The sequence below is a fragment of the Heterocephalus glaber genome, unplaced genomic scaffold, assembly GCF_053883595.1.
Source record: "Heterocephalus glaber isolate CG9 unplaced genomic scaffold, H.glaber_assembly_v1.0 deba00001690, whole genome shotgun sequence".
NCBI lineage: Eukaryota > Metazoa > Chordata > Mammalia > Rodentia > Bathyergidae > Heterocephalus > Heterocephalus glaber.
In genome coordinates this window covers 34,242-53,390 of record NW_028258415.1, presented here as the reverse complement: position 1 = coordinate 53,390, position 19,149 = coordinate 34,242, and the positions used below count along the sequence as shown (strand labels likewise).

The 19,149-nt window shown below is 33.9% G+C and overlaps 1 protein-coding gene across 4 annotated transcripts in view; it reads left to right on the top strand.

Annotated features, from left to right (window-relative positions):
• Positions 1-19,149, top strand: part of LOC147821786 (ubiquitin carboxyl-terminal hydrolase 53-like) — a 70,479-nt gene that overhangs the window by 22,743 nt on the left and 28,587 nt on the right. For 3 of the 4 annotated variants that reach the window (XM_087199236.1, XM_087199238.1, XM_087199239.1), the window contains exons 3-9: positions 561-653; positions 4,296-4,430; positions 6,102-6,215; positions 6,296-6,378; positions 8,783-8,888; positions 9,451-9,597; positions 10,342-10,491. In XM_087199236.1, the coding sequence (XP_087055362.1) occupies positions 561-653; positions 4,296-4,430; positions 6,102-6,215; positions 6,296-6,378; positions 8,783-8,888; positions 9,451-9,597; positions 10,342-10,491 (828 nt within the window). The remainder of the gene's footprint in view (positions 1-560; positions 654-4,295; positions 4,431-6,101; positions 6,216-6,295; positions 6,379-8,782; positions 8,889-9,450; positions 9,598-10,341; positions 10,492-19,149) is intronic. The other variant, XM_087199237.1, reaches the window with a different exon arrangement.

The following is a 19,149-nucleotide window of genomic DNA, read 5'->3' as shown; positions in this document are numbered from 1 at the left end:
CAGCGTGTATTTTCAGATTATTCCTTACCTACTGGTGCTTCATGTGCTGCACCTTCATTACTGCACCGATACCCACTCTCATTCAGTATCTAGGGACCACACATTCATCTGGTCACCCTTTTTTCTTGCCATAACATGCTGTCCTCTATTTAGTACAGCCTACCTTTAAAGTCTAATTATATTTCCTCCCTAGATTTCAGTTTGTCCAAGTATTCTAATCACTTCTTTTGTGTCTCTGCCAAGTCCTTCATTATCCCAAGTATCCCATATTTCTTCTTCATGTTAGATACTTAACTGAGGAGTTTGTTTTTCCTTCCTCTGTGCCTGTAATGGTTTTTAATGTGAGTCAATAAGAATATCTTCTGGACCCATCTTTTATATATACATATCATGTATATAGTAGTTTTACGCTTGCTACTGTTTCTAGTGATTGTGTATATCTGATTATGTATAAGAGATTGAAAGAAAGTACTTATTAACCTTGTGCAATTTTAAAAATATCTAAATGTCTTATAGTGAGAAAAATCTCATTGCCTTCTTCCTTCAAATCTGTTTTTAAGGTTTTATGGCAATTGGATATATTCCGACGAAGCTTGCGGGTTCTGACTGGACACGTTTGTCAGGGAGAAGCCTGCATATTTTGTGCGTTGAAGGTAAACTTTTCATAGTTGTCAAGAATTATTATTGCTTCAAAAATGTAATTTTGATACTTGACATATTTGGTTAATTTCTTTATAGTTGAAGTTCGTTGTCAAGTGATTTATAGTTTTGTAGATAAATTCTTAATATGTGATTTATTCACCTTGTGTTTTTATTTTTTTCTTTTTCATTAGAGCAATTATACAATAATCATCTAAGTAGTATAAAACTGTTAGGAATATCTCACTTTTCATTATTTTGAAATAATTCTTTATTTAACAAGTGCTTTTGAGCTACCACTATGTTCAGAGTATTGCTGTGGATACTGAGGGTACTACAGTGAACAAAACAACTAAAAATCTCCATAGTACTTACACTCTGGTAGGGAGAAAACAATAAATAAGCAGCATGTGGAGTATGTTACATGTTAGAAGAAAAATAAGTCGGAGAAAGAGACCAGGGTATGTTGATGGCCAAAGAAGCCTTACTGGGAAAGTGACACTTTACTCAAGACTTGGAAGAGGTGAGGGAGTGAGTAAAAGGCTGTGTGGTGGGGGAGCTTCCAGGCAGACAGAAACAATCTCAGAGGCTTTGAGGTGGGAGCAGATGAGACATCGCAAGGAACCCTGGAGAAACACGAGTGCTAAAAACTATTCAAGAGATGAACTCAGAGATAATGGGAGTCATGATAGCTTGAAAACGTGTCCCCATATAATTTTGCATTTTTTTCCCTATCTAAAGTAGTTCCCTGAACATGGGCTACCTTAGAACATGGGCCTCAGTGACTGATTTCCTATCAACAAGAATGTGACAGAACTGATTTTGCAAGACATCTGAAGTCAGGTTAGATTAGAAAAGATAATAGAACTCTCTGCCTGCTCTGTCCCTTGGGGGTGCTTGTTCTTGGAAGGGAGCCAGCAGGCTGTGAGAAAGCCACGAAGCTATGTGGAAAGGCCACATTGGCATTGTAGACATAGCTAGTGCAGAGGTTCCATTCAGTAGTTAGCATCAGCTATTAGACCAGGTCCCAGCATTCACAACTTCTCAGATGACTCAGGTCAAACAGAGGTGAGCCATCCTGTCCAAACTCCAGATTCATACTCAAGAGTGAAGAGTGTTTTTTAGTAACTAAGTTTTGGGCTAGTGTATTACAAGACAGTAAATAACTAGAATAGGAGTTCAGATTGTATACGGCTTTATGGGCCTTCGTAACAATCTTGGCTTTTTCTCTGAGTAATTTAGGAAGTTCTGGGATTTTTTTAAATTGGAGGAGTGATATAATCTGTTTGAACTAGACCCTTGTGGTTACTGAGCTAAGGGAGACAAGGGCAGAAACAGGATGTGTAGTATATATTAACAGCCCATTTTTGTCACTGAAAATCTTTTGCCTGAGAAGTTAAGATTTGATTAGCACATTTAAAAGATAAATGTTTTTATTCTTCCACATTCTGAAATGTTGTTAATGAACATACTCATATATATATAGGAAAATTTTTAAGAATTTACATACCTTAATTTCTTTATGTTCCTATAAAGGCTGTTTGAATGGATTAACAAAAGTGGAAAATTTTCTGAACATGGTAGAATAATGTTATTGTCAGAGGACGGAAAAATGAACCTAGGTCAAATTACAAGATCACATTTTATTTAATTTACTGTGGACGGTAAATTTTGAGTGGTTTGTCCAGTTGTAAAAACCAGTATGGTTCAATTCCTTAGTCTTGGCCTGACATTTTCATAACCCTGTATCATTTACTCCCACCAGCACCTCACACATATGTGCACTGTACTTCAAACTGGCCTCTGTTTCTCAGAACTGGCTCCCATCTCCAAGGCTTTTCTTTGTCACTCCTTTTGTCTAGAGGACTTTTCCTCCCAAGGTCCTCAGGGTTAGCACCTTTATGCTTCTTCTCAAATGTTGCTTTTTGTGTCACTGAGGCCTTTCCTCACTAGGTAAAAGGTAAGTTGCTGCGTCTCTCTGACCTTCCCCCAGCATTCAGAACCCCATTGTACTGCTGTATTTTTCTCTTATGTTGTATTCTTTATCTGTCTTTATCTTATCACATTCTGGCATATTATATAATCACTTATTTGCCTTCTCATTACTGTACTAGAATGTAAGAAGAATGGGCAAGGTCACTGTTTTCTAGTGTAGAACAATGCCTGACATAGACCAGGCAAGTGAGGAATAGGTGTTGAATGAGTAGTCTTGGGTAGGTTCAATATCTTAAACATTGCCTGCAGAAGCTAATTACTTAAATAGATGAAATCTGTAGTATTTTCACCTTTTCATAATAATCATTTTAACTATTGTAATGGGTAAAATAATTATACTTTCTTAACTTTAAAAAAAGGATAGTGAATTCCTATCATTCCTATCCAGCTTTACTTGGCATTTTATTTTTTAATTCTTATTTATAAATTAAAATTTTTGCAGTAGAGGAACAGATTCTTGAAATAGTTTCCTAGCTCGCTATGTGTTGGCCTTGAAAAACTTTTTTTTTTTTTTTTGAGATGATACAACCCCTTGGACTAAAGAACATGAACAATTCTTAGGTGGTATGTTGTAGAAAATCTTTCCTTTTTTCCCCTATTCTCTTCTCCATGATTGTTGCTAAAACTAACCTAATAAAAAGCTTTGTTTATCTTTGTACTGGGGATTGAGCCCAGAGCCCCTTGCATGTGAGGCAAGTGCTGCACCACTGAGCTATGTCCCAAGTCCTTTTATTTTATTTTATTTTGAGACAGGATCTCATGAAGTTGCCCAGGCTAGCCTCAAACTTGTGATTCTCCTGTCTCAGTGTGGTAAACTGGGATTACAGTTATGTGCCATCACAGAAAACTCAATTTCTTTTGTGTTTAAATTCAGCAAGAAAAATGGAACTTGAGTTAACACCTACAATCTCATGCTCTTAAATGATGTTTCCATGGTTTCTTTGACTTAGGTTAAAAAACTCTCTAAATGAGAAAAGTAGTTAACTGGGGTGGGTGGGATTCTCAAAATGATTAAAAATAATTATTAACTCTCCCAGCTCTCCTTGTAAAATGTACATTTACATTTTTTAAAAACCAACTTTAGTATAATCATAGTGAGAAATTGTCATTCTGTTAATATTTTCTGAACTTTTGTTTTTTAAACCAATTTATTTTCTGAAGTTTACATAAGTTCCCAGGAGAAGAAACAAACAAAAGGCCATTTAGATTAACTAACTTTCTTTTTAAAAAGACGAGTGAATTCCTATCATTTTATGTGATTGTATTTTTATTTTTGGTTAGCATGATTTTAATCTTAAACTTTGTTCCTTAAACAACTTTTATCAGAATCATCTGCAGAACAGTTTAGAAATAGATGACACCTCAGGGTGAGAGAAATAGATGACACCTCATCCTGAGAGATCAGAATCTCTCAGGGTGGTTCTAAGAACCATTCATGTCTAACATACATGCACTTTAACATTTGAGTTAGAAGCCACTACCACCATTTCTACGTTTACTGACACAAATAATGGATTTTTATATGGAATTTTAGAGCAAAAGACTGTTCTATATTGGTTTCTAAGTATGTGTTTTGAACCTCTCTGTGTTATAATGAAATTATTGCAAAGTGTACTTAAAGTTTTTGGCATTAAACTTACTGTTATGCTTTTGTTTTGCAGACAATATTTGCACAGTTTCAGCACAGTCGGGAAAAAGCGCTTCCCTCGGATAACATAAGGCACGCTCTTGCAGAAAGCTTCAAAGATGAGCAGCGATTTCAGCTCGGCCTTATGGATGATGCTGCAGAGTGCTTTGTAAGTATTTCTGATAATCCGTCTCTAAAACATTTTTTTTCATTCTTTAAATACATATATTTTGAGACAAAACAAAAATTTGTAAAAATGCAAAAGTATCAGACTGGGTCAGTGCATCCATGTCTTACCCCTTCTTCAGAGGTCAATTTAAATCCATCTGTGCTTTGTGCTGTACTTTTGGTTATGATTATTTGTGTTGCTTCAGGTTTTACTGAGTGATAGGCTACAACAATATATTAAAATTTATTGTTTAAAAAAAACATTGCTAAGTATATATTATATCATTTAAGTCAGTGTTCTGCCTCCGTGGGGCTTACATATACAACACATTTCCAGCAGCAATATTTCTCATTGCATGGGATGATTCTCTTGGGTCAGAAGGAGATCTTGCTGGGCAGCTATCAGGGACAATAGTTCTGATACCTATTTGCCACATTAAAATCACAGCTCTGTTACCACAATATTAATAAGTAGAGCATTTCTTTGATTAGGGGCAGACCTTATATAGCTTCTGAAATATGTATGTTGATTAGTAAATGTGTTGGTAATGTCACCTGCATTTAAGATGTAACTATTTCTTTTCTCTTGGTCCATTTTCTATTCTGCAAATTCTGTAAATTCTTCCTGCACAGATCCTTTTAAAGGTTTTCTATCCATGTTATTTCTCTACCACCACTTTTTCTTATTCCAAGACTGCCAGATTAATATAAATTTCTTCAGATTAATGTTTGTTTAATTCAGATCTAGGCTTTTCTTCTGACATTTAAACCCCTTTTCAGGTAACCTCAAAATTATCTCTCAGCTTTCTCTGAATTTTCTTTCCTAGTGAGTTAGTTCCATTCTGTTTCTCGACGTCTGTTATATTTCTGTTTAACAGCCCTTGTTCAAGTTTCTGACATACTCAGAACTATTTTATCCTATCGCTTAGTCAAGGATCAAACTAAGCCATACTTATCAGGTAAGATATGAGGAGTCCACTCCAATAAATTTCATGAGTTTCTGTAGAATTTACGATTGTAGAATTCATTTGACATAAATATGTTTTTATCTTGCTGTTAGTGAGCATCTTTATGGTTTCCTGACTTAGGTAGATAGAAAAGTCCTTGACTAATTCAGTGCCAAGCATACTGCTGCATGATTAAAATGTGCCAATAACAGTGCACACAATAATGAAACACACTTTTCTTATTTTTCTACTTATAATTGATCCACTGCATAAAACATATATTTTGCACAATGTATTTGCTTTATAGTTTTACTTTCACTTAAATGAAATGTGTGAATACATGCTAATGATAATTCATAAAATGTCCAGAAATCTAGGAAAAGTTACCTGCTTTTTCTTAACATAAGAATATAAGGACATAGAAAACTATATTTTCTAATATTAAATTCTAGATGTCAGTTACTGTGGGTTGGATTTTTAAAGAATTTTTAAATATTTAAGTAATGTATTATGATGTTTCATGAAACATTTATTTTTAGCTGACACTACTAAAGGTGAATAATCGAACAATATTTGAAGTGCTGATTAAAGAAAGCTGAAAGACTAATAATATGTATGCCATTTCTACACTTTCACTTTGGAAAATGTTCAGTTGGAAAGGGTTGTATTTTGAAGTGTTCTTTGAAACATTAGCAACTCATTTCTCTATTTTCTTTTTAAATTAGGAAAATATATTGGAGAGGATTCATTTTCACATAGTGCCAAGCAGAGATGCAGACTTGTGCACCTCTAAGTCTTGTATCACTCACCAGAAGTTTGCTATGACTCTGTATGAACAGGTGAAGTGGCTTACTTATTTTATTAGATATTATATTTATGTTTTGTGATTGATAGATTAAATATATGTTTTTACCTATAGTGTGTGTGTCGTAGCTGTGGAGCATCATCAGATCCTCTACCTTTTACAGAATTTGTGCGGTACATATCTACAACAGCCCTATGGTAAGGACCTATTAAAGCATATTTAACAAAGATGTTAACACATTTAAGCACATTAAACATTTATTCTGTGAAACTGTAACATCTATGAATTACCCCTTGCCCTGTCTGCTACATTAAGAAATAGTAAGAGATGTTTATCTCAGATAATATTTGTGATTTAGCCTTAATACAGGTTGAGTATCCCTTATCCTGAATGCTTGGAATTTGAATTATTTCAGGTTTCAGATTGTGGACTATTTGCATCTATACATAATGAGATATCTTGGGAATGGGACCAAAGTCTAATCATGAAATTCATTTAGATCTCATATATGAGTACATCTTATACATATGGCCTGAAGGTAACTTTACGCATTAAGTTTAGTTTGCCTGCATTTATTTTGATTGCATTGCATCACAATGAGGTCAGGTTTGTGATTTTCTATTTGTGGAGTTATGTGGCACTCAAAAAGTTTCATTTCAAATTTTTGATTTTCAGATCAAGGATGCTCAACCTATATATGAACAATTTAGTGAAATATTTTTATAAGTTTTTGAACTGCGAAGGATTAAAATGACAGTCAGTGGTAAATTGAACTGCAAAATGATTTCTTTGTTTTTTGTTAAATGGCTCCCTTTGTCGTAGCTATGCTTCCTGTCAGCTCCATTGAGTCCCTTCATGATAAAAGCTAGGGTAAGCAGAAAAAAAAAAAAAGAAAAGAAAAATGTAAACATAATCCTCACTTACATGATTGTATTTGATGCTTCAACATTTATCTTAAATTAAAATTTGCCATGGTTTCCTGCTTTCCCTTTCCCTTTATCAGCTCTCCGTTCGTGAGACATTAGCTAGTTAAGGATTCAAAACCGATCCCTGGATGTTATGTAATACAGATGGAATATTTTCCAACACTTTCCTGGTATTTGAGAGTATAAAGATTTGATAGATGATAAAAAATGAAGATTGTAAATGTTACCAGAAATGTTCATATGAAAGATACAATATAGATTGATAATTATCAGAATGTATCAGTACAAAACTTAGGTGACATGCTATTAATATTTCTGTCAGTGCATAAAGTGAATGTCGTGTTCATCCATTTCCTATTATTTAAATCCTGAATTTCTTGAATATAATACTGTTTCTTAATGTTTATCTGGTTATTTGAGTGTGTTTAGTATTTTTCTTACACATACAAATGAAATTGGGAAATACTGGTTTATAGAAACATTTTCTCTTAAGTTCCTGTCAAATAATAGTTGTAAAGAAGGATGGTATTTGAACAAGGACAGACCACCAATTGAAAACTATAAAATTTTAACTCTCTTACTGGTAATTGGTATTGAATATCAATCAGAATATTAATTGAATATCAATTATTGAATGCTTACTATACTCCAGGTTATAGGTAAGTTGTTGGCTTTAACCTTAAGAAAAACACTCTTTTATTGAAGAAGAAATGGGTTTAATGAGGTTAATCTGTTAAGTGGATGGATTACAATTAAAATTCAGATTTATCTGTCTTCAGAATTTGTCTAGGTAGCTACTATCATATTGTGGGTTTTATAAAACCATTATATGCAGTTTAAATGAATTTATCAGATTTATTATATTCTAGTATACTTGTGAAGAGTTTTAGAAGGGCTTAGTTTTGGTTATTGAGTACTTGTAAATTATTTAAGCCAACTATCAACTATATCTGGGAAAGTTTACTATTAAACAGAACCAGAACATCCAAAATGGAAATTAGCAGGAATGTTACAGCTTTGACATTTCCTTTTTAAAATTTTTAAATAGTTGCTTGAAGGCACTGTATTTAATACCTTGATATGTGAAAACATGACTTAGGGAGGATGACTAAAGAGTGACACACTTATCCCATATATTAGAACTGTATAGTCTCTAATAAAATAACTAGAAACCATGCTAGGAACAAAGGCACATATTTGGTTTAAGTTTGGCTATTTCTTCTGTGTTTAGCCAACACAAGGCCATGTTGTAGGTGAAATCGATAACTTTGCTTCCTTGGGCCAGAGACAGAAGCTTTATATAATTTTGTTGTTCACGTTAGGACAGAGTTGAAATGAAAGTCCATACTTACTAAGTAAAAAAATAAAGGAACCATTGCCTTAGAATTACCTCCAGATAGAGCATCTTGCCTTCATTCATATAGTATCAGACAAAAGTATAAAATTTCATGCTATTTTATACCATACTTATCCTAATTTTCTTTTTACTGTATATCTGCCAAATTTAGTATTTTTTCACTTTATAGAAACTTTACGGTCAGTTTTTCTGACAAATCATATTTTTAGACAGAAGTAATTCTCACCTATATTGACAACTTAATATCTTTCATATGTAATTTATTAGATCTGTTTTAAGTTCAGACACTGAATTTGAGGCTACTTCTTTCTTTTGTAGCAATGAAGTTGAAAGAATGATGGAAAGACATGAACGCTTGAAACCTGAAATGTTTGCAGAATTACTCCAAGCAGCAAATACAACAGATGATTATAGGAAATGTCCTGTAAGTATAATTTGGAGAATGTCAGTATGCTTCTGTTTGTAAAGTTAAGACTAGGTATTAAAAATTATCATGTAAATATTCTATATAAAGTTAATTTTAAGAATTTATTATTTAAAGTTATTTTAGGTAGCTTTATGCCATGTGAGCTATTTATCTTAGCAACATTTCTTTAAAATCTCTTGGGTATGTGAAAGATGTAAGGTAGCATATGATAACTAAAATTTTTGAAGTTCTAAAATGAATCATTTAAAGTTTCTCTTTTTTTCTTTGAATAGACACAATAAACTGAATTCTTTTCTAGTGTAAATGACTTCAAGGGCTTTCTGTTTTGCTTGGATGAATACTTATTCTAACAGATCAACAGAAATATCCAAGATTCTTTGATTTAAAATAAACTTCTTGTTTAATCAATAATTAAGACAAACAGCTAGTTAGAAGTAAATTTTAACAAACTGAAAGATTTCAGAGATGCTAAGACTATCATTACATAACAAACTATAAATTTTGTCTGTGCCATGTCTGTTTTGATCTTTCAAAGCTTACCTTTTCTGTCTTCCTGTAGAGTAATTGTGGCCAAAAAATAAAAATTCGCCGTGTTTTAATGAACTGCCCAGAGATTGTTACAATTGGCTTAGTCTGGGATTCCGAGCATTCTGACTTAACTGAAGATGTTGTTAGGAATCTTGCAACACATCTTTATCTTCCTGGGGTATCGTACTGTTTTCATTCTTTCTCCTTTTATTTTAAGTTCCTCTAAAATATCTTTATATATCATGATACATTTAACTTTGGTTTTCAAAACCTAAACTTTTTTAAAGGCAGTAATAATATTCACATGTACTATGATAAACACAAATTTAATCAAATCAAGTTAACGGGAATACCTTTCTCACATAAAGTAATGGCTTTTGATTACAAACTAAACTCTCTTAGGCACTGTCAATCTGGAATGATGATAATAATATCATATTTATATGATAAATATTAATCTAGAAAGAGATTTAAGATTTAATATTCACCTATAGCATTGATCTCAATATGCTTTATTATTATTTTCTTAATATATTTTGGTTTACGTTATAATTCAGATTTCAGACAATTAAAATTTAGATCCTTTTTATGGATGTTCAAATGTGTGACTCAAGAATTATCAAGAATATGTAATTTATCTCATATTTTAAGTATATGCATCAGTCTTGTGTTACTGGAAATGCTGTGTTACTGAGCTAATTTGTGAAATCATTTTATGGCACTTAAAACTTCTATGGACTACTTAAAAGTAGTGATTCAATGATGTAGTATCAGTGATGCCTTTGTAATAATATCATAATACTGTATTGGATTAGGGTAATATGTATTCAAATTTTTTTCATAAGTGAAATACATGATTGATCAAATATTCTTTGTTTTATAAGATATAATATTAAATGTACCTTATTAATTTGCTAAACAGCTTTTTAATAGGGTTACTGATGAAAATGCCAAAAAAAGTGAACTTCACCTTGTTGGTATGATCTGCTATACCAGCAGACATTATTGTGCCTTTGCCTTTCATACCAAGAGCTCCAAGTGGGTATTTTTTGATGATGCAAATGTAAAAGAGGTAAGATTTTCACTTCCTGGAATTATTGTTTCTTTCCACATTTTAGGAATAAATAATATAATAATATACAAAATGAGGATACACTTACCATGTAATGTAATGAATGAATATAATAATGTTAGCATTAAACTCAAACTTTTATTCTTGAAAGTTGACTTATTCTGAAGCCAACTTTTAAGCCAATTTCTAGAATAATGAAAATTTGACTACTAAATGTTAATATACATGTATGTAACTACCAGTGATCTTTATGTCAGTGATGCTTCTGTTGCCTGATATATAGTTGCTATATGTGTTTCTGTGTAGATGATTCATAGTTGCTTTGTATATAACTTGTAATGAAAATGTACTTCCTTTCTATTGACACATTTTCAAATTTTGCATGCACTGGGGAGTTAGATACATATATTGTTTATAATTTATATCTTTTGATAAATTATGTATGTAAACATTATAATATTGTCAAGAAAATTAGTGAAATTCTTATTTATTTATTTTAGTGCTACTGGGGATTTGAATCCAGGACCTCATGCATGCTAGGCAAGCACTCTACCACTGAACTACTGAGCTATATCGCCAGCTTTTAAAATTGCTTTTATTTTGAGGCAGGGACTTACTGAGTTGCCCAACCTGGCACTGAACATGTTATCCTGATATAGCCTCCTTAGTAGCTTGATTTACAAGTATATGCTGCCACCACACCAGGCTGAGTAATAGTTCTTTAGGGGGAAAAGCACCTGTGGAACTTTTTAATATACACAATGTGTCTGGAATCTTGAATTCTGAATTAATTGATATAGAGGCAAATAACTAAAATTTTTTAAGTTGTACAGGAGATTCAGATTGAACATAATCGAAAACTATTGATCGTAAAAGTATTCTTAGGCTTATTGGCTTTGACAACCCTATTATTAAGCAGTAAAGTGATATAAAAATAGAAGTTCCTTGGTATATTATAAGCAAATGGTATGAAACTTTATTTACTTTAATTTTAACATATAGTAAAGAGCATTTGTCAGCACTATAATTATTTATGTGGAGAGGTTTCTTAGCATTCATAAAGTGTGAACCATAAAAATCCCTGAGAAATTGGACTTTATCAAAACATGACACATAAAACTTGCTCTTTAGTATGATATTGTTAGGAGAATGAAACAAGTATAGACTAGAAAAAAAAATTTGTCAAACACATATCCATTAAAGACTGTGCCCAGAATATATTTAAAAATCTTACCACTCATTAGTAAAAAGCAAACAGTTCAATTTTTAAAAAATGGACAAAAGATTTTTGACAGCACATCAAAGAAAACACATGACTCTTGAAACTATATTCAACACATTGTTAGCTACCAGAGAAATGCAAATAATTCACAATGAGATTGCAGTATTTACCCAGTTACAGTAACTAAAGAGATTGCAGTATTTACCCAGTTATAGTCACTTAAAGTGACTAACCATATCATAAACTGGCAAGGATGTGGAACAGATCTGTTACCTGATGCTGCTGGGACTGCAAAATTGAACAGTCACTTGAGAAAACAGTCTGTCAGTTTCTCATAAATTTAAGTACATAATTACTACATAACCTAGAAATTCCACTCATACGTTCACACAGAACTTGTACTTTAGTGTTCATGGTAGTTTTCTTCATAATAGAAAAAGTTAGAAACAAACTCAAATGTCCAACAACAGGTGAATGGGTAAACAAATTGAACAGTTACACAGTGGGATATAACTCATAATAAAAAGAAATGAACTACTAATAAATGCAGTGATTTGGATAAATTTCAAAAGCATTTTGAAAGAAGCAAATCATAAATGACTACTATGAATCCATTTATATGAAATTTTAAAAAAGGAAATAAAGTTGGAAAGTAGATCAGTGGTTTCAGGAACTACGAAGAGAGAGGGTACAAGGGAAGATTTGGGGGTGGAGATTTCGTGATCATATACATTTTTCAAAACACACTGACTTGTACACTATGGGGCCAGGGATTTAGCTCAGTGGTTCCACCACCTGCCTCGCAAGCATAAGGTCCCAAGTTCGATCACTGGTACCAAAAAAAAAAGGCTTGTACACTAAACTCAATTATTTTCTGTAAATTATATCTCAGTAAAGCTGATGACAAAATTTAATTGTTTATATTAGAAAATCAACACTTTACATTGCCTAGTGCTTTTGTGTAGGAGTTTATTAAGAAGTTCCATCTTGAGTGCTTTTGTAGAAGTGTTTCAGCGGTCATACTTTGTATCTACATAGTTTAAATTGTCAGGATTTAGAGGAAGAACTGGGTGTGTGAATCACCCTGTGAGGGTTTTCATTGTTTTGTTTTCAAATTGGCTCTTCAAATTTATTAGTGTCCCAGACAAGGAGATGAGGTGTACAATTAGTATGTGTAGTATGAAAAAGCTCTTGAGGATTTGTTCCCTGCAAGAACCAGTATGGTAGAATCCCTTGTTTTGTTTTGTTTTTGTTTTTGTTTTCTTGTCTTTAATTTTTAAATCAATATTATAGAAGTATAATTTACAGACTTTAAAATACACCAATTTTAACTAAGCAGTTTGAGTTTCAGTAGAGGTATATACCTCTGTAACCACCACAGTGTAAAGAACAGTGGTGGCAAACCTATCCACACATGTTACTGTGTTTTTCTTTTAAGACAAAAGATGTTAACTTATGACTTGGTTTTTCTAAACTAAAACCTCAGTATTCAGGTTTAATTGCATTGTTTGGATTTTGTGATAAATAAGTGGGTTTGAGGTTGCAGTTTGGTCACTCAGCCTCTAAAAGGTTCGCCATCACTGACACAGACCATTTTTTTTTTTATTGGTACATTTTAGGTATACAATACGTTTACATTTATCATTGGGTGCTTGCACCTGTACATGATGTAACTTGGTTCTTACTTTTTTTCCCCATTGCCTGTGCGCCCTTACCCCCCTCCACTCTTCCCTATTTACATAAATTTCATTTCCGTTTTTTTTTCTTTCCTCATAATTTTTCCTTTCCCTCTTCCCTTTCCCCTTCCCCTCCCACCACCCCTACACCTTTGGACCTTTTCCTATTTCAAATTATGAATTGTACATTTTAATCCTTATTTACACTTTCAGTTTCTCACACTAGAGAAACTATTTGGTATTTACACATGTGTGTCTTATTTATTTCACTTTAGGGGATGGCCTCAATATGCATCCATTTAGCTATAAATGTCTCTCGTTTCTTTCTTTATGGCTGAGTAGTACTCCATTTTATAAAAACACCACAGCTTCTTTATTCAGTTTTCAGTTGATGGGCACTTGGGCTGTTTCCAAGCTTTAGCTATTACAAACTGTGCCGCTATAAACATGGGTGCACATATATCGCTGTTGTATGGTTCTTGTAATTCTTTTGGGAAGATACCCAGCAGGGGAATACCTGGGTCAAATGGGACCTCTAACCCTAGTTCTTTGAGGTATCTCCATACTGATTTCCACAGTGGTTGCACCAGTCTGCACTTAGAGGAGCAGTGTTCCTCTTTCCCCACACCCCCCGCCAGCATTTGTTATTGGTTGATTTCACGATAGCAGCCATTCTTTCTGGGGTGAGGTGAAATATCAGTGTTGTTTTCACCTGCATCTCTCAAATGACCAGTGATGATGAACATTTTTTCATTTATTTATTTGCTGCTTTTCTTTGTCTGAGAAATGTCTGTTCAGTTCAGATGCCCATTTTTGAATTGGGTCTTAGAATTTGGGGCATCTGATTTTTTTCGGTTCTTTATATATTCTAGATATTAGTCCTTTGTCTGAGGTACAGCTGCTAAATATTTTTTCCCACATTGTAGGTTGTCTTTTAGCTCTGTTGGTGGTTTCTCTTGCAGTGCAGAAGATTTTTAATAAGATGAGATCCCACTTGTTAATTCTTTGTGCTAGTTCCCGTGTTACTGAGGTTTTGGTCATAAAGTCTTTTCCTATGCCAGTGTCTTCAAGAGTTCTACCTAACTTATCTTCCAGCAAGTTTAGTGTTTCTGTCATAATATTTAGATCTTTAATCCATTTCAATCTTAGTTTAGGGCATGGTGATAGGTATGGGTCTCGTTTTTTTTTTGTTTTTTTGGTTTTTTTTTGGTACAGGAGATCGAACTTGGGTCCTTGTGCTTGCGAGGAAGGCGACAGAACCACTGAGCTAAATCTCCGGCCCTGGTATGGGTCTAGTTTTAATCTTTGGCAGGTTGAAATCCAGTTTATCCAGCACCATTTATTAAATAGGCTATCTTTCCTCCAATGAGGGTGGTTGGCTCTTTTGTCAAAGATGAGGTGGCTGAGTATGTCTGGAGTTGTTTCTGCATCTTCTGATCTCTTCCACTGATCCTCGGGTCTGTTTCTTTGCCAGTAACATGCTGTTTTTAATCACAGTAGCTTTGTAGTATAGTTTCAAGTTGGGAATTGTGATACCCAGGGCCATGTCTCTGTTGCCTAGAATTGCTTTTGCTATTCTAGGTCTCTTCTGGTTCCAAATGAATTTTTGGATTGTTTTCTCTAGTTCTGTGAAATATATTGTTGGAATTTCAATTGGCATTGCATTAAATCTATATAATAGTGTTGGAAGTATGGCCATTTGCACTATATTGGTTCTTCCTACCCAGAAACAAGGGATGTCTTTCCATTTTCTTATATCCTTCTTGATCTCCCTTTTCAGAGGGCTGTAGTTTTCAGTATAGAGGTCTCTTGCTTCCTCTGTTAGGTTGATTCCTAGATATTTCGTTTTTTTGGATGTTATTGTAAAAGGAATTGTTTCCCGAATTTCTCTCAATGAGTCTGCTATTTGTGTATAAGAAGGCTATTGTTTTTTGAGTGTTGACCTTATATCCAGCTACTCTACTGAATCTGTCAATTAGATCTGAGAAGACTTTTGACTGAGTTTTTTGGGTCTTCTATGTAAAGTATCATATCATCAGCAAATAATGACAGTTTAACTTCTTACTTTCCTATGTTTATTCCTTTTATTTCTTTCTCTTTTCTAATTGCTGTGGCTAATGTTTCCAGAACTATATTGAACAGGAGTAGTGATAGTGGGCATCCTAGTCTTGTTCCTGATTTTAGCTTGAAAGTTTTAAGTTTTTGACCACTTAGTATGATGTTGGCTGTTGGTTTTTCATAAATAGCCTTAATCAGGTTGAGATAAAGACCTTCTATTCCAATTTTCTGTAGCATTTTTATCATGAATGGGTGTTGGATTTTTTCAAATGCCTTTTCTGCATCTATTGAGATGATCATATGGTTTTTGTCCTTGACTCTGTTAATATAATGTATTACATTTATTGATTTATGGATGTTGAACCATCCTTGCATCCCTGGGATAAATCCGACTTGGTCAGGGTGTATGATCTTCATGATGACCCTTTGTATTCTGTTTGCCAGTATCTTGTTGAGGAGTTTTGCATCTGTGTTCATTAGAGAGATAGGTCTGTAGTTCTCTTTTTGTGTTGGGTCTTTCCCTGGTTTTGGAATCAAAGTAACACTTGCTTCCAAGAATGAATTTGGAAGCCTTGCTTCCCTTTCAATTTCCTTGATGAGTTTAAAGAGTAATGGTGATAGTTCTTGTTTAAATGTCTTGTACAATTCAGCAGTTAAGCCATCAGGACCTGGGCTTTTCTTTGTTGGTAAATTTTTTATTACATTTTCAATTTCACTCATTTTAATTGGGGTGTTTAGAATTTCTATATCGTCTTCATTTAACTTTGGTAATTTGTATGTATCTAGGAATCTGTCCATTTCTTCTGTGTTTTCCATTTTATTAGAGTACAGGTTCTCAAAGTAGGTATTGATCCTCTGGATTTCTGCTGGGTCTGATATGACTTCACCTTTTTCGTTCTTAATTGCATGGATTTGAGCCTTTTCTTTCCTTTTTTTGATAAGGCTGGCTAAAGTTTTATTGATTTTATTTATTCTTTCAAAAAATTCTTTGATTCATTAATTTGTTGTATTGTTCTCTTAGTCTCCATTTCATTGATTTCTTCTTGGATCTTTATAATTTCCTTCCTTGTACAAGCTTTGGTTTGTTATAGTCTTCTTTTTCTAGGAGTTCAAGGTTTTGCTTTAGGCTATTTAATTGAGTTCTCTCTGTTGTCCTAATATGGGCATTCACTGCTATGAATCTCCCACATAGAACTGCTTTCATTGTGTCTCATAGATTCCTGTTTGTTGTACTGGCATTATCATTTACGTGTAGAAACTGTCTAATTTCTTCTTTAATTTCCTCTGTGACCCATTGGTTGTTCAGGAGGGTGTTATTCAATTTCCATGTGTTTGTTGGAGTTTTGTGGTTTCTTATGTTATTGACCTCCAATTTTATTGTACTATGGTCTGATCATATACAGGGGATAACATCAGTTCTTTTACATTTACTTAGACTTGTCCTGTGAGCTAGCATGTGGTCTATTCTGGAGAATGACCCATGTACAGCCGAAAAGAACGTATATTCTGATTTTATGGGGTGGAACACTCTGTAAACATCTGTTAAGTCCATTTGTTCAATAGCTTGGTTCAGTTCTAGAATTTCGTTGTTAATTTTTTGTCTAGATGATTTGTCTGTTTGTGATAGTGGGGTATTGAGGTCCCCCACTACAATTGTATTAGTGCTTATTTGGTTTTTCATGTCCATTAATATTTGTTTTGTATAGTTGAGGGCATTTGTTTTTGGTGCATATATATTTAGGATTGTCATCTCTTCCACTTGGATTGTTCCCTTCACAAGGATATAGTGACCATCTTTGTCTTTCTTAATTAGTTTTGGTTTGAAATCTACTTTGTCTGCAAATAAGATTGCTACACCTGCTTTTGTCTGGGTTCCTGTCGTGTGGACAACTGTTTTCCATCCTTTTACTTTCAGTCTATGAATTTCCTTTTGAGTTAGGTGTGTTTCTTGTATACAGCATATTGCTGGATTTTGCTTCTTAATCCATTCTATTTCTTTTGATTGGTGAATTGAGGCCATTAATATTGATGGTTATAATTGATAGATATTGACTCATCCTTGTCATGATGTTTTACTGTTGTTGGCTCTTTTATTTCTTGTTTTCCCCTTTTCCCTTTAGTGTCTTACCTTGCATGGCGTCTTCTCTCTGTTGGGCCTCATGGAGTTGTAACCTTTATTGTCTTTTTCTAGGATATTGCTTAGAATTGTTTGTAGTGCTGGTTTGGTGTTCATGAAATTTCTCAGGTGTTCTTTGTGATGGAAGTATCTAATTTCCCCATTGATTTTGAAAGATAATTTTGCAGGATACAACAGTCTAGGTCGAAGTTATTTTTTTTTAGGGCTTGAAATACTTCACTCCAGGCTCTCCTTGATTTGAGGGTTTGTGTTAAGAAGTCTGCTGTGATTCTGAATGGGCTTTCCTTTGTAGGTGATTTGTTTCTTTTCTCTAACTGCGTGTAGGATTTTGTTCTTCTGTTGGGTTTCTGGGATCTTGACTACTATATGTCTAGGTGTAGATTTTTTTTGATCATGGCTAGTTGGAGTTCTATATGCCTCACTTATCTGTATGTCCATTTCTCCACCTCTGTTTGGGAAGTTTTCTATTATTACTTCTGTGAACAGTTTTTTTATGTCAGTTGTACTTTCTCCTGTTTTTTCGTGGACCCCTATCAGTCTTATGTTGTTCTTTGCATCATCTAGCAGCTGCTGGATTGATTTCTGATGGTCCCTTGCTATGTTGAAGAAAACTCTGTTTTCATGGTCCTTCACTGCAATCCTGTCTTGTATATCTGATATTCTATCTTCAGATTCCCTTAATCTGTTCTGTATGTTTTCAATGGAGTTTTAATTTCCTGAATATCTGTTTGAATCTGTTTCATGGATTCCACTTCTTTCTTATGTTGGGCGATCATGGTTTCCATTTCTTTCTTATGCTGGGCATTCATGGCTTCCAGCATATTTCTGAGCTCATCTATTTTTTTTTTTTATCTGTTTCTGTTCTAGAGCCTCTAATCATGTCTTTCACTCTGCTCACCATCTCTGTAGTTACCTGGGAGATTATTTCTGTTTTGAATTTTTCTAGAGCTTCATTCATCTGTTTTGTTACCTCCTGTGCTATCAGTTCAGGGTTTCCACGTAGTTGATTATCGGACTTTTCCACCTCAATTTGCCTTTTGTGTGGTGGAAGTTGCCTTACTTAAATGTCTTCTCATTTTTGTTTATGGTACTATCCTTGGTTTAGTTCCTGGGTTAATACTTTGAAGTTTCTTATTGTAAGTATCTTTGTTGATGTATTTAGATCCCTTGTGGAATGATTGCTTCTCAGAGGTGTCTTCCAGATATAGCTGGTCTTTAGGTTTTGAGTCTCTGATGGCACTGAGGCTGTCTCATTTTCATTGTACCAGGAAGGACAACTGATTAGATCCATCGCAATACCTTAGCCCAAGTGATACAATTAGCAACACAATAGCATCAAGTACCTCTTAGAAAATGACAATTTGTGGTAGTTATTAATCTATCACCTTTGACTGTGAGAATTAAATCAAAATCAAGGACCAACCCAACTTATGTTTATAGTGAATAAACCCTTCAATATGGCAACTTTACCCTTCAGAATGGGGAGTTAGAAGGAGTTGGGGACGGAGGGATAGGTAGGTATAAGGATAGGGGAAGGTTAGCAGTGAGGCCAGAGGACACAGGTG